This window comes from Equus asinus, chromosome 7 (genome assembly GCF_041296235.1).
Source record: "Equus asinus isolate D_3611 breed Donkey chromosome 7, EquAss-T2T_v2, whole genome shotgun sequence".
Taxonomy (NCBI): Eukaryota; Metazoa; Chordata; class Mammalia; order Perissodactyla; family Equidae; genus Equus; species Equus asinus.
In genome coordinates, this window is record NC_091796.1 from 106,841,775 (window position 1) to 106,867,021 (window position 25,247).

The window sequence follows — 25,247 nt, forward strand, 5'->3', positions numbered from 1 at the left end:
GAGTGGAGTCATACAGAGATTATCCTTCTCTAACTGGCTTATTTCACTTAACATAATTCCCTCAAGGTTCATCCATGTTATTGCAAAAGGGATGATTTTGTTCTGTTTTGCAGCTGAGTAGTATTCCATTGTATATATATACCACAACTTCTTTATCCATTCATCTGTTGATGGGCACTTAGGTTGGTTCCATGTCTTGGCTATTGTAAATAATGCTGCAATGAACATTGGGGTGCATAGGACTTTTGGAATTGCTGACTTCAAGCTCTTTGGATAGATACCCAGTAGTGGAATGGCTAGATCGTATGGTAGTTCTATTTTTAATTTTTTGAGGAATCTCCATACTGTTTTCCATAATGGCTGCACTAGTTTGCATTCCCACCAGCAGTGTATGAGGGTTCCATTCTCTCCACAACCTCTCCAACATTTGTTACTATTAGATTTAGACATTTTTGTCATTCTAATGGGTGTAAGGTGATATCTTAGTGTAGTTTTGATTTGCATTTCCCTGATGATCAGCGATGCTGAGCATCTTTTCATGTGCCTATTGGGCATCCATATATCTTCTTTGGAGAAATGTCTGTTCATGTCTCCAGCCCATTTTTGGATCAGGTTGTTTGATTTTTTGTTGTTGAGTTGTGAGAGTTCTTTATATATTATGGATATTAAGCCTTTGTCAGATATATGACTTGCAAATATTTTTTCCCAGTTAGTGGGTTGTTGTTTGGTTTCAATCCTGTTTTCATTTGCCTTGAAGAAGCTCTTTAGTCTGATGAAGTCCCATTTGTTTATTCTTTCTATTGTTTCCCTTCTCTGAGAAGACATGGTGTCCGAAAAGGTCCTTTTAATACTGATGTCAAAGAGTGTACTGCCTATGTTTTCTTCTAGAAGCCTTATGGTTTCAAGTCTCACCTTTAGGTCTTGGATCCATTTTGAGTTTATTTTGGTGAATGGTGAAAAAGAATGGTCAATTTTCATTCTTTTACATATGGCTTTCCAGTTTTCGCAGCACCATTTGTTGAAAAGACTTTCTTTTCTCCATTGTATGCACTCAGCTCCTTTGTCGAAGATAAGCCGTCCATAGAAGTGTGGTTTTATTTCTGGCCTTTCAATTCTGTTCCATTGATCTGTGCACCTGTTTTTATACCAGTACCATGCTGTTCTGATTACTGTAGCTTTGTAGTAAGTTTTGAAGTCAGGGCTTGTGATGCCTCCCGTTTTGTTCTTTTTTCTCAGGATTGCTTTAGAAATTCGGGGTCTTTTGTTGCCCCATATGAATTTTAGAATTCTTTGTTCTAATTCTGTAAAGAATGTCATTGGGATTCTGATTGGGATAGCGTTGAATCTGTAGATTGCTTTAGGTAGAACGGACATTTTAACTATGTTTATTCTTCCAATCCATGTACATGGAATGTCTTTCCATCTCCTTATGTTGTCATCCAATTCTTTCAGAAAGGCCTTGCAATTTTCATTATATAGGTCCTTCACTTCCTTAGTTAAATTTACCCCGAGGTATTTTATTCTTTTTGTTGCGATTGTGAATGGTATTGTGTTCTTGAGTTCTTTTTCTGTTGGTTCATTGTTAGAATATAGAAATGCTACTGATTTATGCAAATTGATTTTATACCCTGCAACTTTGCTGTAGTTTTTGATTACTTCTAACAGTTTTCCAATGGATTCTTTGGGGTTTTCTATATATAAGATCATGTCGTCTGCAAACAGCGAGAGTTTCACTTCTTCCCTCCCTATTTGGATTCCTTTTATTCCTTTATCTTGCCTGTTTGCTCTGGCCAGGACCTCCAGTACTATGTTAAATAAGAGTGGTGATAGAGGGCATCCTTGTCTCGTTCCTGTTTTCAGGGGGATGGCACTCAGTTTTTGTCCATTGAGTATGATGTTGGCTATGGGTTTGTCGTGTATGGCCTTTATTATGTTGAGGGAGTTCCCTTCTATGCCCATTTTGTTCAGAGTTTTTATCATAAATCGCTGCTGGATCTTGTCAAATGCTTTCTCTGCATCTATTGAGATGAGCATGTGGTTTTTATTCCTCAGTTTGTTGATGTGGTGTATCACGTTGATTGATTTGCGGATGTTGAACCATCCCTGTGTCCCTGGTATGAATCCCACTTGATCATGATGTATGATCCTTTTGATGAATTGCTGAATTCTGGTGGCCAAAATTTTGTTTAGAATTTTTGCATCTATGTTCATCAGTGATATTGGCCTGTAGTTCTCTTTTTTTGTGGCATCCTTGTCTGGCTTTGATATCAGTGTGATGTTGGCCTCATAGAATGTGTTAGGAAGTGTTCCACCTTCCCTAATTTTTTGGAATAGCTTGAAAAGGATAGGTATTAAATCCTCTCTCAAAGTTCGGTAGAATTCCCCAGGGAAGCCATCTGGTCCTGGGGTTTTATTCTTTGGGATGTTTTTGATTGCTGTTTCAATCTCTTTCCTTGTGATTGGTCTGTTCAAATTGTCTGCTTCTTCTTGAGTGAGCTTTGGGAGATTTTAGGAGTCCAAGAATTTATCCATTTCCTCTAGGTTATCCATTTTGTTGGCATAGAGTTTTTCGTAGTATTCTCCTATAATCCATTGTATTTCTGCAGAGTCTGTTGTTATTTCTCCTCTTTCATTTCTGATTTTGTTTATTTGAGCTTTCTCCCTTTTTTTCTTTGTAAGTCTGGCTAGGGGTTTGTCAATTTTATTTATCTTCTCAAAGAACCAGCTCTTTGTCTCATTGATCCTTTCTACTGCCTTTTTCGTTTCAATAGTATTTATTTCTGCTCTGATTTTTATTATTTCTCTCCTTCTGCTGACTTTGGGCTTCATTTGTTCTTCTTTCTCTAGTTCAGTTAGGTGTAGTTTAAGATTCCTTATTTGGGATTTTTCTTGTTTGTTAAGATGTGCCTGTATTGCGATGAATTTTCCTCTTAATACAGCTTTTGCTGTATCCCATATGAGTTGGTATGGCATGTTATCAATTTCATTAGTTTCCAGGTATTTTTTTATTTCTTCTTTAATTTCTTCAGTGATCCATTGCTTGTTCAGTAGTGTATTGTTTAGTCTCTACATCTTTGTGCCTTTCTCAGCTTTTTTCTTGTAATTTCTAGCCTTATAGCATTATGATCAGAGAAGATGCTTGTTATTATTTCAATTTTTTTAAATTGGTAGAGGCTTGCCTTGTTTCCCAACATATGGTCTATCCTTGAGAATGTTCCATGTGCACTTGAGAAGAATGTGTATTCTGCTTTTTTAGGATGAAGTGATCTATATATGTCTGTTAAGTCCAATTGTTTTAGTTTTTCGTTTTGCTCCACTATTTCTTTATTTTTTTCTGGATGATCTGTCCATTGATGTGAGTGGGGTGTTGAGGTCCCCTACTATTATTGTGTTGTTTTTAACATCTTCCTTTAGGTCTGTTAATAGTTGCTTTATGAACCTTGGTGCTCCTGTGTTGGGTGCATAGATATTTAGAAGCATTATTTCTTCTTGATGAAGTGTCACTTTGATCATTATATATTGTCCCTCTGTGTCTTTCTTTACCTGTCTTATTTTGAAATCCACTTTGTCTGATATAAGAATTGCAACACCTGCTTTTTTTCCCTTGCTATTAGCTTGAAGTATTGTCCTCCACCCCTTCACTCTGAGCCTGTGTTTGTCCTTGGGGCTGAGGTGTGTTTCCTGGAGGCAACAAATTGTTGGATCTTGTTCTTTAATCCATTTTGCCACTCTGTGTCTTTTTATTGGAGAGTTCAATCCGTTTACACTGAGAGTGATTACTGATGCATGTGGACTTAAAGCTGTCAATCTGTTGCTCATTATCTGGCTTTCCTGCTTTTCTCTTCCTGTGTGCTTTATCCTACCCATTTGATACTGCAATTTCTTATGCTGGGTTTCTTAGATTTTTGCTTATTTATGTTTTGTGTCTCTGTTCTGTTGTTTACTTTAGTGTCTACCCTGAAGTTTGTATTTAGAATCTTGTGAATAATATAGTCTATTCTCTGGTGGTCTCTTACTTACTTGGCCTAGACTAATTTAGTCCCTTTGCTCTTCCCCTCCTAAATTATTATTGTCATTTCTTGTTCCAACTTGTGTTATGAGTTTGTAGTTAGAGTGATAAGATCGCCTTTGCTTTGGTAGTTTCCTTACCTTTATCCTAATGCTATAGTTGAATATTTGCTATCCTATTCTGGTTCTATTTATCTGTCTCCCTACTCTGTGGTTTGTGACCCCTTTCTCCCTTTTTTCTTTTTTCAAGTATGAGAGCCTTGAGGATTTCTTGTAGTGGAGGACTTTTGGTTACAAATTCCCTTAACTTTTGTTTGTCTGGAAAAGATTTAATTTCTCCCTCATAGCTGAAGGATATTCTTGCTGGATAGAGTATTCTTGGGTGAAGATTTTTATCTTTTAAAGCTTTGAATATGTCTCTCCATTCTCTCCTAGCTTGTAAGGTTTCTGTAGAGAAATCCACTGAAAGTCTGATAGGGGCTCCTTTGTAGGTAATTCTCTTTTGTCGTGCAGCCCTGAGTATTCTTTCTTTGTCATTCCTTTTTGCCATTTGTACTACTATATGCCTTGCAGTAGGTCTTTTTACATTGACAAATCTAGGAGATCTGAAAGCTTCCTCTACACACATTTCTCCCTCAATCCCTAGATTTGGGAAGTTCTCTTCTATAATTTCATTAAGCACACTTTCTGCTCCATTTTCCTTTTCTATGTTCTCAGGAATTCCTATGATCCTTAAATTCTTTCTCCTCATTGAATCTGCTGTCTCTCTAATACACTCCGCATTCCTTTTAATCCTTAGTTCTCTTTCTTCCTCTGTCTGGAGCCATTCAGCCTGTCTATCTTCAATTATGCTAATTTGCTCTTCTATGGAGTCTACCCGGGCATTCAGGGAATCTATATTCTGTTTTATCTGGTCCATTGTGTTTTTCATCTCTAGTAATTCTGTTTGATTCTTCTTTATAATTTCAGTCTCTTTTGTGAAGTAACTCCAGAACTTGGCTTATTTCTCTATCTTTCTCTCTACCTCATTGAGTTTTTTGATTATAGCTGCTCAACTAGTTTTCATTTAGTTTACCTAATTCCAAGTCCTCAGGACTTAATTCTATGTTTTTATTGTTTTCCTTCTGGTCTGGGGTTTTTATTAATTTGTGGATGGTAGAGGAGTGGTTTTTTCGCATGGTGGTAGAATTTGGTTGCAGTTACAGCCTGTCGCCACTAGATGAGGGTCAAGAGCCACGCATTTCTGAGCTCTCCGCCTTCGGGCAAGATGGCGGCACCCAGTGTACTTTGCCGGGGCAGGTGGTGGCGGTTTCTTTTGCACACCGATCTGGATTCAATCAGTTCTCTTCTCTGGTCTCCCGGGGCCCTGCGTTTATGGAGTCCCCATGCACGGAAGCTTTCCCCTGTCAGCGGGTTTCCAGTGAACCGGCAGCGGGAGTCCTAGACAATCCCCTGGTCATGCGGCCCCTACTCCTTGCTGGACCCACGTGGTGATCCCGGTTTCTAAGGGATGGAGCGATGTTCTCTCTTATGCCATTCCAGCTCCTCGGAGGCAGGCAGTAGGGGCTCCGTCTTCTGTCTTTTGATACTGTAGGTCTCTGAGTCCTGGCATTAGGTTCATTAGCTGAAATTCAGGTTTTTTGTTTTCTTTTTTCAGTCCTTTGTTGTACTTTGGAGAGGAGAGAGTCCCGGGTCAGCTCACCCCGCCATTTTGCTCTGCCTCCTAGTTTTGATGGGCTACTTTTATGATGGTTAGATTTTAATAAAAACTGCAAGGGCAGAGTAAAGAGAAATTCTAAGAAATGTTGCTTTTAAATGCTTTTGGTGTCAACTTGCACAGTGAAATATCCTAACATTCTCTCAAAATACATCCCTGTCATGTATAAGTCTTTTATTTTGGGAATAGTTTCTTTCTTTCCCTGGGAAGCACTTGCTCCTGGGACACTGGAACTTCAGTTTCATGAGGCTGCATCCCGTATCACAGAGCATGCAGTTTCTTAGATTTTGATTCTGGGGAGCAAGGGCAGAATTGATCTCCCCAATATTTGGTTGCAAATATTGCCAAACTATAGGATTTACGCTAGTAGAATGACAGGGATGATACTTCATTTGGCCTGTCACATCCTCAGTATGCAAACAGAAGCAATTTTTTTCTTTTTTTTTTTATAGATTTTATTTTTCCTTTTTCTCCCCAAAGCCCCCCAGTACATAGTTGTATATTGTTTTTAGTTGTGGGTCCTTCTAGTTGTGGCATGTGGGATGTCACCTCACCATGGCTTGATGAGCAGTGCCATGTCCACGCCCAGGGTCTGAACTGGGGAAACCCTGGGCTGCCGAAGCGGAGCACACGAAATTAACCACTCGGCCACGGCACTGGCCCCTAGAGGCAGTTTTTCTGTAGGTAGTTTTCACTTCCATGATGCCAATCTTTACTCAGTTAACTCTATGGTATTTTAAACATTAGCTGTAATTACAAAACTAATATAGTCTCATAATAATTAAAAGAATACAGGTAGACATAAAGTAAAAATATGAAACCAGGGATTTTCTACACAAATGTAATATGTGTAAAATATACCTAATTTACAGAAACAAGATCACTTAGTCATTCTGATGAATTCATTTATTTCCAGCAGAAGTCTTCATGGGGGACAGACTCACAGTAGGTGCCAATGATGCTGAGTGGTGGATGGCACACAGCAGTAATGTGTCTGGGGAGGCTGCAGGGAGCTGATGAAATGATCCAGTCTGGAAGACTCTAAGAAGGTCAGTGGGTGGCCACGCCAGAACACAGGGTATAATCCTGGGGTACAGCACTGGATCCTACCTGAAAGACTGTCCACCTTGGGAGCTACAGAAGCCAGTGGTACAGAGCCTGGAGGCTCATGCACAAAGCCATGTTGGGCAGTCACAGTGCTCGGTGCCCTGTTTCGAGCAGCATGCTTTCCAGAAGCAGCTTGCTGTCACTCTCCACGTAGGGCTGGTGCAGCCACATTGACAGGTAGCTCAGGGTGAGGTCGTGGTCCACAGTGTGTGCCAGCTCTTCAACGATGGTGCGCTTCAGGAGGAGTTCCTTCCAGTACATGTCAGAGAGCTTGCGGGAAACCTCATCTGAAATAAATTTAAGTCTCCTCTAATAGCAGTAATTCAAGGAAGTACTCTTGACTGGGGGTGACCTGCCACTTTGAAAAGGTCCTTGTTAAAAACCAGAATTAGCAACAGCACTGAGGCAGAAAGGCCACATGGGTATTCATCACTCGAGCTGGTGGAGATTAGTAGAATGAAATAACATGGTGTCACGAAATTAGAAAGTAGCTATAATCTTTTCTACTCAACTCTTAAGTACCTGCAATGATTATAGATAGTAGATTCACCTCAAACTGAAATATTTCAGTAAACACATTTCATTAGGTGATTTTACCCTTTTCTCCCTTATTTAAAAGTGACGTCATAAATCAACATCAAATAGCTTAGCCCTTCTTTTGAACTAATAAAACTAAAAATAACCCTTATCTCATAGAGCTTATTTAAGTAATGGATTCCATTTTCCTGGTAGTCTTCTTCCATGGGCTTGGCTAAAGCTGAAGTGACCTCAGTTTTTTTTTTAAATTAAAACAAAACAAAAAGCAAAAACCCCACCTTTCTTCCAAAAAAAAAAAAAAGGTTTCTGCCTTCACAGGAGGTAGAACTCATTCTACCCATTGGTTTTAAAGGGCTAATAATGTCAACTTGCTTCATGAGTCTCTAATTACATTTCATATTCCTTGCTGATTATTAGGTGATTAAAGCCAAGAAGAAATGCTCATTTTAAGATGCCCCCATCTCCTTCCCTCCCAATGGATCCTCTTGAATTGAATTTCAAAGCCTGTCAGCTTCTTAGAGTACCAGATCTAAATGATCTCAAGTGCTCTCATAATCTACCCTTGAAAATCAATGCAGAAAAAACTACTTACAAAAATGGGCTGTGGGCCATGTGTGAAACAGGAGGGGCCGTTTTGTCTCCTCCCCATAATGGTAATTTTCTAGTTCACAAATTCCCTTGGTAGTTGAAGACAGCTTTTCCATTTTCCCCTGTATTTTGGTCTGAAAAGATATTAATTTGGAATATGAGCATATTATTTGAAATCTACTCTAGTCTCAGATTCAACAACTATAAGATTTCAGAGCTAAGAAGTATGAGTCTGTCGAGACGAAAAGTCCAATAACTTGACACTATTAACTCCATGTGCAGTAAACTTCCAGGGAGCTGGAGGCAGACAGTTGCTATGATTTCATTAACTTGGATGACTTCAGTGATGGACTCCAGATGTCCAGTCCTGGAGAAGAGAAGGCTTGCTGAGCCGCAGTTCCCTATGATTTCCAAAGAGCACGAATTTTTTAACACCAATGACCTGGAAGAATCGCAAGATAGACTCCTGTTTTTATGGAATGCAAGAGGAGAAAGGGCATTAAATGAGCTCATTTCTGACTCTTTTATTAACTGCCTTGAGTTTACTGAAGCCTCTCAGGCTCTGGTTCCTGTTTTGGTAATAACGAAATGGTAATAATGAAAGGGAGCCCTACACACTTCACAAAGGAAGGAAAACGATGAGACCTTGACATCGACAGGGCCTCAGAGTCCTCCAAGCTCCATACAAAGCTGGGTAACTGCAGCATCTGCACGGCCTTTGCGGTGGATACTAAAACCATCCCCACTGCATGACAGGCCAGCACAGACGGGGCTGACAAAGTGCCTACTTTCACAGGGTGGTTAGGAGGACTGAGTTTTTTTTGAAGCACCTAGTTGGAGCTATATAATGGTTTGTTAAATAAAATAAATGGGTGAAGTAACTAAGATTTCAGATTTGAGTAGCATAGGTCTTCAAAGACCACATTTCTAACTCCCAAGTATAGTTAACTTTATGTACATGGAGAAATAAGAAAAGACAGATAAATCGTCAAAATCTTAATTCTTTGCACTTGGTCCTTCATCCTCCAATTATGTTTGAAGTGCATGCACTAAATTTAGCTAACATTAATTTGTAAAGGACTATACTCCTTTTCCAAATCTTTCTAGGTTCGATGTTTCCCTTGGCCCAACCCCAGAGGTAGGATTACTCCTTCTGTATCACAGCTGGGAATTCTCCAGGTCACTGAGCTAGGGGAAGATGAGGCCAGGACTTGAGACCACGCATTCTGACTCCAAGTCTCTTGACACTCAGTCCTATGCTCTCTCCTCTGCATCACACAGCAGCTCCCTGGGGCCACCTAATTCTAAGAAAAGCTTGTAAAGATCCGGAGAGCAAGAAAATGCTAGGCCAGAGGTGCCTCACTCAATTCTGGAGCTCGGTCATCAATAAAGAGACTAAAGTTATGCTCACGTGTGCAGCCCTGGACAGTGCATGAACAGCGGCCCACACTCACAGCTCCACACAGGTACTTCTGTTCCCACAGCTAATAGACCACACTGCTTAGGGAAAGGGGTGCCTTAAACCTCCACCAAGGTCAAATTCATTCAAGACATTTAAAGCAAAGTCTGGGAAACCATTCTCTCTAAAAGCTGGAGGAACATAGGAAAAATCATATTAATATCCTTATAACATTAACTCTTGGTTTTGAGCATACAATGAGAACTTATTTCAAAACCACTTTAAAATAGAATAAATTCACTGGAGCATAGAACTTTGGTGCCTGACAGCTAGCATTCAGATGTTGGTTTCTAATACCCTTCTCTGGTAAAAGGAGCCAGGGATCCCTGGAAAGATGGCTGATTCTAGCACTGAGGCAGGAAATTCACAAGATGAGCCTAGAACATCTTATAATGCCAGAAAGTTAGGAAGTATTCAAAAAACCAAAACCTAAAACTTACAATGATGGGAACATGTCAAAAGGACATGGAAGCCCACTGAACTCCTAATGGCCAAAGCAGGAACAATTTGAGGGACAAAATAAAGCAGTACTGGATTATAACCCAAAATACAAAACAAATAACCATGAGTCCATACTGCTAGAAATAAATGACTGAATAGTTAATAGGGGAGAAAAGACAAATAAATGATTGAATAATTAATAGATGGGGGAGAAGAAAGAAGTCTCCTATGTGGTACTCCAAATAATTTATGTAGATGCTCCGCCCTCAAGGAGGTGGGGCATAACTTCCTACTCTTTAAGTGTGGGCTGCACACAGTGACTTCCTTCTGAAGACAGTGTAGAAAGAAGGGAAAAGAGTCACTTTACAGTGGAGAAACCTGACAAACACACCTCAGCCAGGAGATTAAGGTCAACATCCACAGCGATCAACATGTTTATGGTAGACACCCTCGGTATGATGTGATGAGAATAGCACCTCACCTCTGTGGTCTGCCTCCAAAAAATGCACAACCCGAGTCAAATCATGAGAAAAACATCAGATGAATCCCAGCTGAATGAATCCAATTACAAAATACCTGACCAGTCCTCCTCAAAACTCAACATTATGAAAAACAAGGAAAGTCTGAGAAACTGTCATAGCCAAGAAAAGCCTAAGAAGACATGACACTAAATTTACTGTGCTGTCCTTGATAGGCTCCTGGGAAAGAAAGAGGACATTAGGGAAAAAGAAAAGAAATCTGAATAAACTACAGCCTGGAGTTAAAAAACTATGTATCAGCATTGGTCCAGCAATTGTAACAGCAGGTGCCATACTAATGGATGAAACCCGGTGTGGGGCGGGGAAAGGGTTATGGGGACTCTCCGTACTATCTGCTTAACCTTTCTGTACATCTAAAACTGTCCTAAAAAATAAATTGGTATTTTAAAAAACATGTAGAATAAATTCACTGGAGCAGGAACCTATGAGTTGGGGAGACCATAGAGACCATGTGGCCCACCCTTTCCCAAAGTGTGGGATGCACTGGGAGGATGGTTAGGTGGCACTGGGCCGTGGTATTAATAACCTTGAACCACAGGGGGACACACTGCTTCATGCCTCATTTGTTATCTCCCAATTCTTCTGGTTATCAGTATGCCTCTCCATCTCATAATACTTGCTTTTTTTAGACATAATACTTCCCTTTTTAGGAAAGAGGGAGTAAACCCCAGGCTCAGAGACTTTCACAGGGAAGCAGTATTCAGCTAACATTTTTATAGTGTGGTTTTAATTATTCTACAGAAAAATCTTGAGTAAACAAATGAGTATAGGATAAGATACAAATTGTGAGGCAGGTATGAGAGTGGATGAAATGTTTGAACACTCATCTAGTTCCACCCAGGAATTAATTCCTCAACAATCTTTGTAATAAATCCACCAAGTGATCATCCAGGCTTTTGGAGGCACATTTCCAACGATGTGACACCCCACCCCCTGGGCAGCCCATTCCAGCTCTGGACAGGACTTCTGTTATCACATAGTTCTCAGGTGGGAGCTAAAGCTTCTGTGGGCTCCAGGGGTCTCCCCTCTCCGCTCTGAGGCTTCATAAAACCAGCATACTGGTTTCTTTTCTCAGGACAGCCTTTTGGCCATGATGGCAGCTTTTCGTCTACTGGTTCCCCTTATCCGGGCTAAAACCCCAGTTCCTCTAATTCTCTCTGACACGGCCTGCCTCCCTCAGCCCCTCTTATGTGCCCACACTGTCTGTCCATGATGATGGGTGGGCCCATCATTCCCTCGGCTCTCAAGGACACAGCCTAGGCTGTGATCTTGGGAACTCAGCTCCCGATGAGCGTGCAGCCACCAAAACCCAGCGGCCACTTTCAACTGGCCTGCCAGGCCACACCCCCCTCCCCCTGGACCTGTGCTGTGGGCTACAGGGACCAAGGGCAGGTGTCCCATGTTTCATCCGCTACTGTTCAGTCCATTGAGCCTGCTGGCTGGGTTTTCTGGACCTTGACTCTACCTCCTGATGTCCTCCCAGGCTGTCCCTTCTCAGCGTGGGTCAGGCGGGCTGAGGAAGGAGGCCTGTGGTACCTGACTGCTACTCAAGGATGGGGAGGATGAAAGGCGCACAAGCAGAACCACTGACTGCTACTCAAGGATGGGGAGAATGAAGGGTGCACAAGCAGAACCACTGACTGCTACTCAAGGATGGGGAGAATGAAGGGCGCACGAGCAAAACCACTGACTGCTACTCAAGGATGGGGAGAATGAAGGACACACGAGCAAAACCACTGACTGCTACTCAAGGATGGGGAGAATGAAGGGCGCACGAGCAAAACCACTGACTGCTACTCAAGGATGGGGAGAATGAAGGGCGCACAAGCAGAACCACTGACTGACCACTCAAGGATGGGGAGAATGAAGGGCGCACAAGCAAAACCACTGACTGCTACTCAAGGATGGGGAGAATGAAGGGCGCACGAGCAAAACCACTGACTGCTACTCAAGGATGGGGAGAATGAAGGGCGCACGAGCAAAACCACTGACTGCTACTCAAGGATGGGGAGAATGAAGGGCGCACGAGCAAAACCACTGACTGCTACTCAAGGATGGGGAGAATGAAGGGCGCACAAGCAAAACCCCTGACTGCTACTCAAGGATGGGGAGGATGAAGGACACACAAGCAAAACCAACAACTGCTACTCAAGGATGGGGAGGATGAAGGACGCACAAGCAGAACCACTGACTGCTACTCAAGGATGGGGAGAATGAAGGACGCACAAGCAGAACCACTGACTGACCACTCAAGGATGGGGAGGATGAAGGGCGCACAAGCAAAACCACTGACTGCTACTCAAGGATGGGGAGGATGAAGGGCGCACAAGCAAAACCAACGACTGCTACTCAAGGATGGGGAGGATGAAGGGCACACAAGCAAAACCAACAACTGCTACTCAAGGATGGGGAGGATGAAGGGCGCACAAGCAGAACCAACGACTGACCACTCAAGGATGGGGAGAATGAAGGATGCACGAGCAAAACCAACGACTGACCACTCAAGGATGGGGAGAATGAAGGACGCACAAGCAGAACCAACGACTGACCACTCAAGGAGGGGGAGAATGAAGGGCACACAAGCAGAACCAAGGACTGACCACTCAAGGATGGGGAGAATGAAGGGCGCACAAGCAGAACCACTGACTGCTACTGAAGGATGGGGAGGATGAAGGACGCACAAGCAAAACCACTGACTGATCACTCAAGGATGGGGAGGATGAAGGATGCACAAGCAAAACCACTGACTGATCACTCAAGGATGGGGAGGATGAAGGATGCACAAGCAAAACCACTGACTGCTCCTCAAGGATGGGGAGAATGAAGGACACACAAGGAAAACCACTGACTGACCACTCAAGGATGGGGAGGATGAAGGATGCACAAGCAAAACCACTGACTGATCACTCAAGGATGGGGAGGATGAAGGATGCACAAGCAAAACCACTGACTGCTCCTCAAGGATGGGGAGAATGAAGGACGCACAAGGAAAACCACTGACTGACCACTCAAGGATGGGGAGAATGAAGGATGCACAAGCAAAACCACTGACTGATCACTCAAGGATGGGGAGGATGAAGGATGCACAAGCAAAACCACTGACTGCTCCTCAAGGATGGGGAGAATGAAGGACACACAAGGAAAACCACTGACTGACCACTCAAGGATGGGGAGGATGAAGGATGCACAAGCAAAACCACTGACTGCTACTCAAGGATGGGGAGGATGAAGGATGCACAAGCAAAACCACTGACTGCTCCTCAAGGATGGGGAGAATGAAGGACGCACAAGGAAAACCACTGACTGACCACTCAAGGATGGGGAGGATGAAGGATGCACAAGCAAAACCACTGACTGCTACTCAAGGATGGGGAGGATGAAGGATGCACAAGCAAAACCACTGACTGCTCCTCAAGGATGGGGAGAATGAAGGACGCACAAGGAAAACCACTGACTGACCACTCAAGGATGGGGAGAATGAAGGATGCACAAGCAAAACCACTGACTGATCACTCAAGGATGGGGAGGATGAAGGATGCACAAGCAAAACCACTGACTGCTCCTCAAGGATGGGGAGAATGAAGGACGCACAAGGAAAACCAACGACTGACCACTCAAGGATGGGGAGAATGAAGGGCACACAAGCAAAACCAACTGACTGATCACTGCTGACATGCCTGAAATCGAAGTCACACCTCCTCCCCCCCACGGCCTCCCCATTTAAACACTTTCCTAATGTGGTATGTGTATGTACAGAGCTATAAATGAGAATGTGTGATCTAAAAAAAGCCACGTGGCGTTTAAAAACAAAATCCTTTCCAGGGTTTTTTGCATTTTAAAAGGTCAAATTAATATGTGTCAAGTGTTTCTCATTCGAATACAATTTTGGGATTCTGTGCAATGTTTTTCACCAGGAAGGAACACAGCAGGTCAAGGATGAAGAGGTTCTGGTGGGAGCTGTAACACATCAAACAACAAACGAGGAGGCAATCAGCAGTTGAGGGTAACTGACCACCAAGCTGTGTGGCTTTAGTTTTGTGGCTGTTTAACTTATTTCAATACAGGAACTTAGCCACCCAGTTTCTTCTCTTTCAGGAACAATACGTGCACCTGCTTTCTTGTCCAAATAAAAATACTTGCCATAATCAAATGGCTTAATTTGGGAACAAACAAACAAAACCAATACAAGTGGCCAGTTTTCAATAGCTTATTACTATGGAAATTTCAATCGACTATTCTGCCTATGTTAATCCGCACTGGTCCAGAAGTCCTATGTCCAGAACCCACTGGAGACATAGCCATGAATATGAACATAAAACAAAGAAAATAGATACCACAAAGTGCACATGCTTTATCCTCCCGCTTCCTGTGAGCAGGCTTAAGACAAAGTCACTGGACACCCGCCCGCCTCGTTACCGGCTTGAGTACAAGGAGGAGAGAGTTGGGCAGTGGGGCAAGTGTTTCTTTTTTTTTTTTTTTAATTTTTTCCTTTTTCTCCCCAAAGCCCCCCGGTACATAGTTGTATATTCTTCGTTGTGGGTCCTTCTAGTTGTGGCATGTGGGACGCTGCCTCAGCGTGGTCTGATGAGCAGTGCCATGTCCGCGCCCAGGATTCGAACCAACGAAACACTGGGCCGCCTGCAGCGGAGCGCGCGAACTTAACCACTCGGCCACGGGGCCAGCCCCCGGGGCAAGTGTTTCTTATCATAGCAGAACCCCAAGACAAAGGGGAAGGCAGAATCACAAAATGGACAGGCCAATTACAAAAACCCAATCGTTTATTTAGAGGAGACAAAGTCTCATAAACATCACAATATCCAGAGGACAGTGCTACATTTCAGTCATAAAGAAAAGGCTAAAGCACAATGTCCTCAATGCACCATTTATTTTCTCATTTCAATGCTTCTGAAACCATTACGTATCTCACAATTGATGTGATATTTAAAAGAGGAGTGTTTCTTTCCTGAACATCTATAGCCTGCCTTATAATAGGTAGAATCCTAAATTTGAATAAGTGGTATCTTGAAGAAATACAATTATATTTGACATATTCTGTTTAAAAAGGCAAGGAAGCATGTAAAGCATTAGAAACATTCTCATCAAAAAAGGTTAAAATAGAAAGATTTTATATGTTTGTGGGTAAGCTTTAGTTATCCAAGTTCAAATATGTACAAAACCTTATTCCTGTGCCTGGCAAAGAGATGAGGGGTTATATGCACATTTGGTGGCCAGTATGGTGGATACTGAAATTCAGTGCAATCAATAGTCTCAGAAGAGTGTCTTACACGCTAGATCAGGGCCCACGGACCAAATCGGCCCTTAGCCTATTTATGTGCAGCCTGAGAGCTAAGAATGGGTTTTACATTTTCAAATGGTTGGGAAAAAAATCAAACAAAGAAGGATATTTTGTGACACATTTGTAACTCAAATTTCAGTGTCCATAAATAAAGTTTTACTAGAACACAGCCACGCCCATTCACCAATGTACTGTCTCTGGCTGCTTTAGGGCTCCCCAGCAGAGCTGAGCAGTGAGAAGAGAGTCTGTAGGGCCCACAAAGCCTAAAATATTTATTTTGTGGAGCCCTGAAAGTGGGTGAAATTGCCCCGGACAACACACAGGACAAAAAGAACAAAGGTCTAGGACAGCATCTTGGAGAACACCTAGACCTGTGGGGCAGGAAGAGCAAGAGAGGCCAGCAGGGAGGCTGAGGAGGGAAAACCAGCGTGTGTGGAGGAGAGCACTGCCTAGAGTCGAATGCTGCCGTGCCCAAGCAAGCCCAAACACAGCCCTGGGATTCAGTGACCGTGAGCACAGGTGGCTGATCTGTGGATCTTACCAAACCATCTAAGCTGGCCTGCAGCCCCTCACACAGCATCTCCAGCTCCTTACTGTACTCCGGGTGCATCTTTTCTGCATTGTCATTGGAAGCCAGGCTGCTGTTCTCTAACTCTATCTTGTCTTTACTCCTGGACGAAATGGAAAATAATGAGAACAAAATACACTCTGTAAGCTTACCTCATTTCGTGACGATGAACCCTAGAAAACTCATTATCCACATAATTATGTCAGATATTTTGTGGAGGCATTGTTTTATCTCATTATAACATATGTTTACTTATTATTTACACATACAATGAATATGTCCCTCAGTTCCTCAATTTTGCACTGGAATAAATTCAGCCCTGTGGCATCCTTGGCGTATAGCACAGGGCTTACAAAGATGAACGAGACATGGATCAGTTTCCCAGAGTTCACAATCTAGGAATAGGAATGTGTTTTGTAAACTGCAGGCTGCAACCTGTGGGGCATGAAATAAATCTAGTGGGGTCACAATCAACACTTAAAGAAAAATTAAACATGAAAATAGAATAGGAAGGATCAGTGAGCATACTATGCAGTAAGGATAAGAGCTTTTTGATGGAAGTTGCTGGGCAGAATTCCACCAGAAAAGGCAGTGGAGGACCAAAGCACCTGAGGTATGTGAGGGAATTTCACATGGAAGCAGGCTGGCCAGAGCCAGGGGGCTGGCCAGAGCCAGGGGACAGGCCAGGAAGGTAATACTCTAGACTCTGGACTGTAGACAAAGATACACATATATATAATTATAACTTGGAGAAATGAAAATCATATATATATATATAACATGTAATATATATAGGAAAGTACACAGAATAATAAAATAAATCTTCTAATCGGAATCAGCAAATAACAGTTTTTTTCATAATTCCTTTGTCTTTAAAAAACAAATTGCATGGGGGCCCGGCCCTGTGGCCGAGTGGTTAAGTTTTCGTGCTCCGCTGCAGCGGCCCAGGGTTTCGCTGGTTTGGATCCTGGACGTGGACATGGCACTGCTCGTCAGGCCATGTTGAGGCGGCGTCCCATATGCCGCAACTAGAGGGACCTGCAACTAAGATATACAACTATGTACCCGGGGGATTTGGGGAGATAAAGCAGGAAAAAAAAAAAGAAAAAAACGATTGGCCACAGTTGTTAGCTCAGGTGCCAATCTTTAAAAAACAAACAAACAAATTGCTAAGAAAAAACAAAGTTCTCTATTCTCAATACTTGGCTTCACTCTGACACTTGGGGGCACTGGGTTTCTCCACATCAAACAATTCTGGTTCTCCAGATACCAGCTGGGCATCCTACAATTTAACTCAATTCTGACACCATCTGCCTGGTGACAGCATCAGATCCCACAGGTTCAGAGCTCAGTCCTACAGGCTTGCCCTCCCCTCCACTTATAGTGCAGTCACAAGTCCAGGATGTCACCTGTGCTATAAATCAGAGGTTCCCATAAGCCCTCCCGGGGATCAATTAATTTGCTAGAGCAGCTCACAGAACTCAGGAAATTGAAGGTATCAAAGAACTTGGTTTACTTATTAGTCTACAGGTTTACAATAAAGGATCGAGAAGAACAGCCAGATGAAGAGGTACATAGGGCAAGATCCAGAGGGGTCCAAACACAGGAGCTTCTGGCCCCGTGAGCTCGGGGTGCAGCACCCTGCTGACACAGGGATGTGCTCTTGTTTACCAACCTGGAAGCTCTCCAAGCCCCATCCTTTTGGGTTTTTATGGAGACTTCATTATGTGGGCATGACTGATTAAATCACTGGCCACTGGGGATTAATTCAACCTTCAGCCCCTCCCACCTCCCTGAGAGGTAAAGGGGGTGAGGGCATGGCACTGAGAGTTCCAACTCCTAATCTTCTGGTTGGTTCCCTTGGCAACCAGCCTCCATCCTTAGGGGTTTTCCAAAAGTCACCTCATTAAGGTAAACTCAGGTGTGGTTGGAAGGGGCTTTCACCTTTATCACTCTGGAGCTATTTCAGGAACTGTCAGACAAAAGACCAAATATTATAACAAAAGATTCTCCAATTGCTCTTATGGATCAGGAAATTATAAGGGTTTTAAGAGCTGTGTGCCAGGAACAGGGACAAAGACCAAATATATATTTCTTATTATAAAACCCAATATCACAGAAATAAAATGCAACCTTAGAAGATGAAGTCCCACTGACCACCCCAATACTCATTCTTAGAAGATACCAGTATCATGAATTGAGCCTATATCCTTCCAATCTATTACTTCTTCTTCTTCTTTTTTTTTTTTTGCTGAGGAAGATTAGCCCTGAGCTAACATCTGTGCCAATCTTCCTCTATTTTATACGTGGGTTGCCACCCAAGCATAGTTGATGAGTGGTGTAGGTCCGTGCCCGGGATCCGAACCTGCGAACTTGGGCTTCCAGAGAAGAGCGCATTGAACTTAACCACTAGGCCACGGGGCCAGCCCTCATTTTTATAATTTTATATACAGATGTAACCATGAACAATATGTAGAATAATTTTGTATTTAAAATGTACAGGTACAGTTCATACTTGTATAAATCATTTGACCACTTGCTTTTTTGCTTAATATTTTTTCATTTAATTTATCCATGTTGACAAATAGAGATGACCCTTCCCACCCTACAAGTCTCCCAGGAAACTTCTGCCTGACCCTTAAGGGCGAAGAGCTCAGAGCATGAGGAACTCTACATGTACTTACAATAAACTGATTTTCAGGTTGGCAATATTATTTGCTGTAGCAAAACCTGCATCATTGAGGGTTTCCCATTTCAGGATTAAATTATGCCAATCAGCTGCATTGTCCTTAATTTTTCTTGCACTCACAGATAAGACAGGTTTTCTGGGTATCATGCTTCCAAGAGTCTTTGCTGATAGGGAGTAAAAGAAACATAATTATTACAAAATTTATGATCTTACAACTTTCAATAATAGAACCATCCCAGTTACTACATCAACTGGACAAATAAATGTCATGGAAACTAAGCAGTCTGGATGGAAGTTCCTGGAATGAGACATAACAGAATTGTTTTTACAGTTTAAGACTCACCAGAGATGGCTGAGTCCTTTTCCAGCTTAAGGGCTCCACAAAGTTTTTACCTTAAGCACTATGATCACATTCAAAGGTTGGAAATAAGGTAAAGCTGTCACTTTCTGCTAAAACACTCCACTTCCATGCCGTAATACCCCACTGTCTAGTCTCGGGCATTTCGATACCTTACATTTGTTCAGAGCCTTGTGGTTCTCCACACTGCCACGGCCCTGCTTAACTGCAGGAGGAAGCCCAAACTCCAACAGGATCTGGCTCCCTCTCTCTCTGCCTCAACACTGTCTCACCCCCACTCTGAAGCCCCCTCAATCTGCAGCTGAAATGATCTATTGGCAGCTCTTGAAAAGTTGAGTCCCTTGCAGGCCTCTGCAGGAAAGCTCTTTCCTGCCCTGCGCCAGTGCTGCCTGTGCTCCAAGACCCACCCGATCCCAGCTCCTGTAGGAAGCTGGCTCCCGAACACTGAAAGCCATTTCGGCTGTTTGGGCTCCCCAGTCCTCCTGTGTCCTCTCTCCTTCTCTACTTAGAACTTTCAGAGGTTTCTCATGGCTCATGGGATAAAGTCCAAATTCTGTGAGAGGCCCCTTAAGAAATCCAGGAGGCACAATTGTGGTATCGTTAAGAGTTTAGACTCTGAAGACCGTACTGACTGGGTTTGAATCCCAGCTCTGCCACTGCCAGCTGTGGGATCTTGGGAAAATCAGTTAACCTCCCCGAGCCTCAATGTTCTCACCTGTAAAATGGGGATAAAATACATCTACTTGATAGAGTTGATGTGGAGATTAGATAATGTATGTAAAGCTGTGAGGGCCTGGCACATTGCAAGTATCTGTGGGGGATCAGAATTGGCCACCCCAAAATACGTCTCTGGCTTATTTTTAAAAACAAGACTCAGAAAACAAAAATTTGACATTCCCCGTGACTGCCTCAAAGAATTTAAGATAAAAGGCCTGTTTCAGGAAGGAGCTATCACCATGGATAAGCACAATGGTAGACTGGGAGGAACCTCGCAAAGCCCATTTAATCAAAGTCTTCCCCATGTCTCATTGTCTTTGCAAAGCATGTCAACATTTGTTTACCAAACATTTGCTTTTCCATCTCCATGTGAATTGCCTTCCTCCCCTTTGAAGTCCCAAACCACTACCCCCAACATCCTCCCTTATCTTTAGCTGAAGATGGTATTTAAGGTGGTAGCTTTGGCCATTTTGGCGAGTTACTCAGTTTTCCTGTTTTTTTCCCCATGTACACATGTTATTAAATGTGTTTGGTTTTCTCCTGTTATTCTGTCTCATGTCACTTTAATTCTCAGACCAGCCAGAAGGACCAAGAGGGTAGAGGCATAGTTTGTCCTCCCCTACAGATCCAACATAGTATCTGTCATCACAAGGGCTTCTCCAATGTGTGTTTTTCCCACCACCATCAAGCAATAAACTCAATTCTGACACTATGTACCTGGAGATAGCATCAGATCCCACAGGTTAAGGGCTCAGTCCCACAAGAGTGCCCCCCCCCACACCCCCACTTCAGATGCCAATCTCAAGTCCAGGTTGTCACCTGTGTTTCTGACTGACCGGCTATAGATCAGAGGTTCCAAAGACCTCCTCCGTTGAGTTTGAGTAATTTGCTAGAACAGCTCACAGAACTCAGGAAACATTTTACTTACGAGATTACTGGTTTATTATAAAAGGATATAACTCAGGAATAGCCAGATGAAGAGATGCATAGGGCAAGGCGTGGGGAAAGGGCGCGGAACTTCCACGCCCTCTGAGCGCACCACTCTCCTGGGATCTCCACCTGTTCACCTGGCAGCTCTCCGAACCCTGTCCTTTTGCTTTTTCGTTTTTTTATGGAGGCTTCACTACTTAGGCATGATTGACTAAATCATAGGCCACTGATTCAACCTCCAGCTCCTCTCCCCTTCCAGGAGGTGGGGGTAGGGGTGGGTGGGGCTCAAAGTTTCAACTCTCTAATCACAAGGTTGGTTCCTCTGGTGACCAGTCCCCATCCTTGGGTTACCTAGGGGCTTTCTAAAAATCACCTCATTAACATAACAAAAGACCTTGATTGCTCTCCTTGCTTAGGAAATCCCAAGCATATTTAGGAGCTATGTGCCAGGAACAGGGATGAAGACCAAATATTTATTTCTTATTATAAACCATAATACCACAGCTTCTGTTACCTAAGTCCTGCCCATCATGTCTCCACTTGCTCTCTATGCCTCAGTGCTGGCTCTGTACAAGTTCTGCCTTTGACCTGGTATACATTTCCTGTCAGTGTGTGTCCCCACTCACCTGGGTAACTCCTAGTAACTTTTCAGGGCTCTGTTTTTAAATATCATCTTGATTTTTCATTCATTCTTTACTTATACAACTAACCAATATTAGCTCAGTGCCTACCATATGCCAGGCACGGGGGATTAAGTGATTGAACAAGACAGAGCAGGACCATTTCCATGGAATTTACTTTCTGGAGAGAAGGTGTATAATAGACAATTAGATATTCATGATCAGTTCAGATTATGATAAGTGCCAAATAGAAAATAAAACAGGATCTTGTGTTAGAGTTGTGAAAATTAATTGTAAAAACCCTCAACTAAAATCAGAGTCAGGAAGGCCTGCAGAGGGAGCTCTCACTCCCCACCACTCCTGTCAACTACCCAAAACAGGAAATCAATTACAGAGTCAGTTAATTAGGACAGTTAAAGACCCCAACAGGAAGAGTCATACCTTGCACTCCCAAACAGGAAGTGCAACTACTTTACTACTCCAGCAAGAGAAAGGAAGATTTCTTTCTTGCCCAGCAACAAGCCCAGCCAGTGGAAAACGCTACAGCTCAGACAACGAGAAGCCCTCCTCTCCTGAACTTTTACTTTCCTCCAATGAACTTTCATTTTTTCCTTGCTGATGACTTCTTTTCCTTGTCTCACCCTCCTGACTATAAAAGCCTTTTATGTTGTGCAACCCTCTTGGAGTATCTCTCTGCTTGCCAGATGAGATGCTATCCATTTAATTAAGCTGATTAGGTCTTCCAATTTACTCAGTTGAATTTTTTTTAACAGAGTGAACCCCTGATAAGGTGTCATTTAGGCTGAGACTTGAATGATGAGACCTCAACAGCATGGGCCCTAATGTGAGAATGAGCTTGGTGATTTTGAAAAAAAGAAAAAGGCCAGTGTGGCTAGAATAAAATGGAGAGAGGGTGAGTAGTAGGTGAGGAGGCAGGCAACTAGAACCTTATGGGCCAAGATAAGAAGTTTGGATTTATTCCAAGTCAATGGAAAGTGATCAGTGAGCTTTGAGTAGGGAAGAAGTGAGATGATCTGATTAGGTTTTTAGAAAGTCACTTCCATAAAGAAGTCTTCCCGTATCCCCCAGGTTGAGTTAGGCCTCACTGCACTACATATCTGGAATACCCTATACGTCAGGTATCAAGACACTCACCAGTGTGGTGTATTCGCTTGTTTAACATCTATATTCCCTGCTAGACTGCAAGTTCCACCAGAGTAGGGACTATGTCTTGTTTCCTCTCATAACCTCGGAACATAGCAGGTGCTGAATAAAATGTGTTAAATGGAGAAACAGCTCTTACCACTGGTACTAAAATCTTCCAAAGCTTTCTCTCCTCCAGTAGGGGCTCCTTCAGGGCGAGGACCACATCTGATTCATCGTCTGTCTGTCCCATTCCCACCACATATTTAGGAACCAAAAACACAGTTCTGACTTCAAGAAACTCCAAGGCCAGTAGGGAAAGACAGACCAGTAATCAGTCACAGGAAAGGGCAGAGTGAGGTAAAGGATAGTGGCTACTTTACTTAATCCCTCTGAGCCTCGGGTCCCCTTCTGTTGACATTACTTCACGGGGTCGCTGTGAGGCTCCAATGCGCTAATCTATGTAGAGTACTTAGAAGACGACTTGGCACATAGTGAGCGCTGGCTGAATGACAGCTTTCAGTACCAGCAGAAGGCTCTGTGGTCGGTAACTGACTGACGGGAGTTCAGGGAAAGTGTTCCAAGACAATTACAATTTGAGCGTCAGGATCTGCGGACGCTCCTTTGCGTACATCTCGTACACGTGAAAAAACAGGCTCCGCAAAACTGACACCCGGGCCGACCGCAGAGCCGGCGCGCGGCCAGCGGGTTGGGCTGGGCTAAGGCACGGACCCCATTCGATCCCGAAAGCTCCGGGTCTCTGGCCCACCCTGCAGTCCAAGCCGTAACATCCACACCCTCCCTGCCCGGGGAAACTAGCCCTTCTCACGCACCTTCCATGCGGTCCGCAGGTATCCCGGGAAAGAGTCCCGAAGCCCCGCCTACAGCCGCCGGAAGCGTGCACGTCACTTCCGCCCCGCCCGCCGCCACTTGTGGCTCTGCCGCTCTATCCTCGGGCGGAGCCGGCCGTCGCTCGGCGGTGCCGGCCCGGTTGCCCAGGGAACGGGCTCCCGGCAGCCCCTGCGGCCCGGAGTCCGTCCCCGCCTCCCCCGGCCCGGCGGGGCCGACGAGTCCGGAGGGGCAGCTGCGGGAGGTGAGTCCGGCGACGCTGCTGGAGGCCTCGCCGCCCCCGCCGCTCGGCCCCGCGCCCCTCCCAGCTGGCGCTCACGCCTCCCCCGGGCCCCCTTTCCCTCGCTTCAGCCGCGCAGGGTCGCCCTGCCCGCTTCGCCCCCTTTCCCGGCCCCCGTCCCGCCCGCGCGGGGTGGCCGAGGCTGAATGCCATCACACATGAAGCGCCGGGCTCGTCGGCTGGCAGAAGCCGACGGTCCGCCGAGGGAAGCGGTTCTCGCCCACCCCGCCTGGGCTGCGCTGTCCGGCCGGCACCATCGTCAGGCCCTCCGTCCCGCACCCCGGCACCCCTCGCTCCTCCCGTTCCGCTCCTTCCCTCCCTCTGCCGCACCCTGGCATCCCTTCCGCCGCTGGCCCCGTGGCTCCGAGCTCCGTAGTCTTATGATTGACGTTCTGTTCTGTCCCCCGACCCTCTCGGTCCTCGTCCCTTCATCTGCCTACCAGTGCCTCGCACCAGGCCTTGGCGTGTACCCAGTAGGTGCTCAATAAGCGTTCCTTAAATGGATAAATGAACGACTCCTCTCAGTCCTGTTTTAAGGCCTGGGAGGCAGGATAGTTAGTGCAGGTTAAAGAATGGGGTACCCTGGAGTCAAACCCGAGTCACAGCGGTGCCCCTTCTTAGCAGTGTGCTCTGGGCAAATGATATCTCACTGTGCTTCAGTTTCATCATCTGTAAAATGGAGATGATAATGGTCCTGGTGGGAGGGTTAAATGGGTCAACGCATGCAACGCGCTAAGCGCCGTGTATTTCCATAAAGGATAGCCCCTGCTGTCGTTACCCACATGCTCTACTGCCGCCTCTCTTCCCTGCTCTTTGTTCTTCCTCGCTTTCTCGCCGAGATTCAGGAATTTTATTCTGTTCTGTTGCTTCTGTTCCATCTGTTGGCAGAATGTGGGGTACCAGCCTGGACGCACACTTGCCTTATCTGCTAGAGTGATCAGTTGCATTTGGGGTTGACTTCCTCCTGGTAGCCAAGGTCTTGTAAACTTTAAGGAAGGGAGTTGTAGGAAATCCCGTAATCCAGATCCTAGCATGGGCGGAATCTGGGAATAAGGCCACTGTGGCCCCTTGTCACCAGTGACTGCTGGTCTCCTAAGCTGCAAGGCTTTTTGTGCTTTCTCACACCCAGCTGCAGTACACCTTGATAAGCCTCTGGCCTTGCTTTTTTGGGTAACCCAGCTTATATGCCATGTTTGTTGATTCAGCAGAAAGTTATTTGGGGTTCATTGTATGCCAGGTGCCATACCAGGCTCTAGGGTTGCTGTGGTGGGCCAGACAGACCCAGTCCCTGCTCTCAGGGAGCTTTTTAACCCGAGAGCCAGCAGGTAAGGTATGGGGGATTCTCTACCTGAGTTTTCAGGACTGACTTTACGACTGGTGGTGGGAAACATGGCATAAGGA

At 44.3% G+C, this 25,247-nt stretch overlaps 2 protein-coding genes across 10 annotated transcripts in view; one reads left to right on the top strand and one right to left on the bottom strand.

Annotated features, from left to right (window-relative positions):
* Positions 1 to 6,616: 6,616 nt before the first annotated feature.
* On the bottom strand, positions 6,617 to 23,670 carry CINP (cyclin dependent kinase 2 interacting protein). The gene is made up of 5 exons (XM_014854524.3): positions 23,551 to 23,670; positions 18,945 to 19,113; positions 16,234 to 16,363; positions 7,962 to 8,091; positions 6,617 to 7,119 (listed from the first exon to the last, which is right to left on the bottom strand). Exons 1-5 carry the CDS (start codon positions 23,555 to 23,557, stop codon positions 6,917 to 6,919), a joined length of 639 nt encoding a protein of 212 aa, XP_014710010.1. The 5' UTR covers positions 23,558 to 23,670; the 3' UTR covers positions 6,617 to 6,916.
* The window catches only part of TECPR2 (tectonin beta-propeller repeat containing 2), a 101,700-nt gene continuing 100,122 nt past the window's right edge, over positions 23,670 to 25,247 (top strand). For 7 of the 9 annotated variants that reach the window (XR_011504807.1, XR_011504808.1, XR_011504809.1 and 4 more), the window contains exon 1: positions 23,670 to 23,810. The gene's annotated coding sequence lies outside the window, so the exon portion shown is untranslated. The remainder of the gene's footprint in view (positions 23,811 to 25,247) is intronic. The other 2 variants (XM_070514347.1, XM_070514348.1) reach the window with 2 other exon arrangements.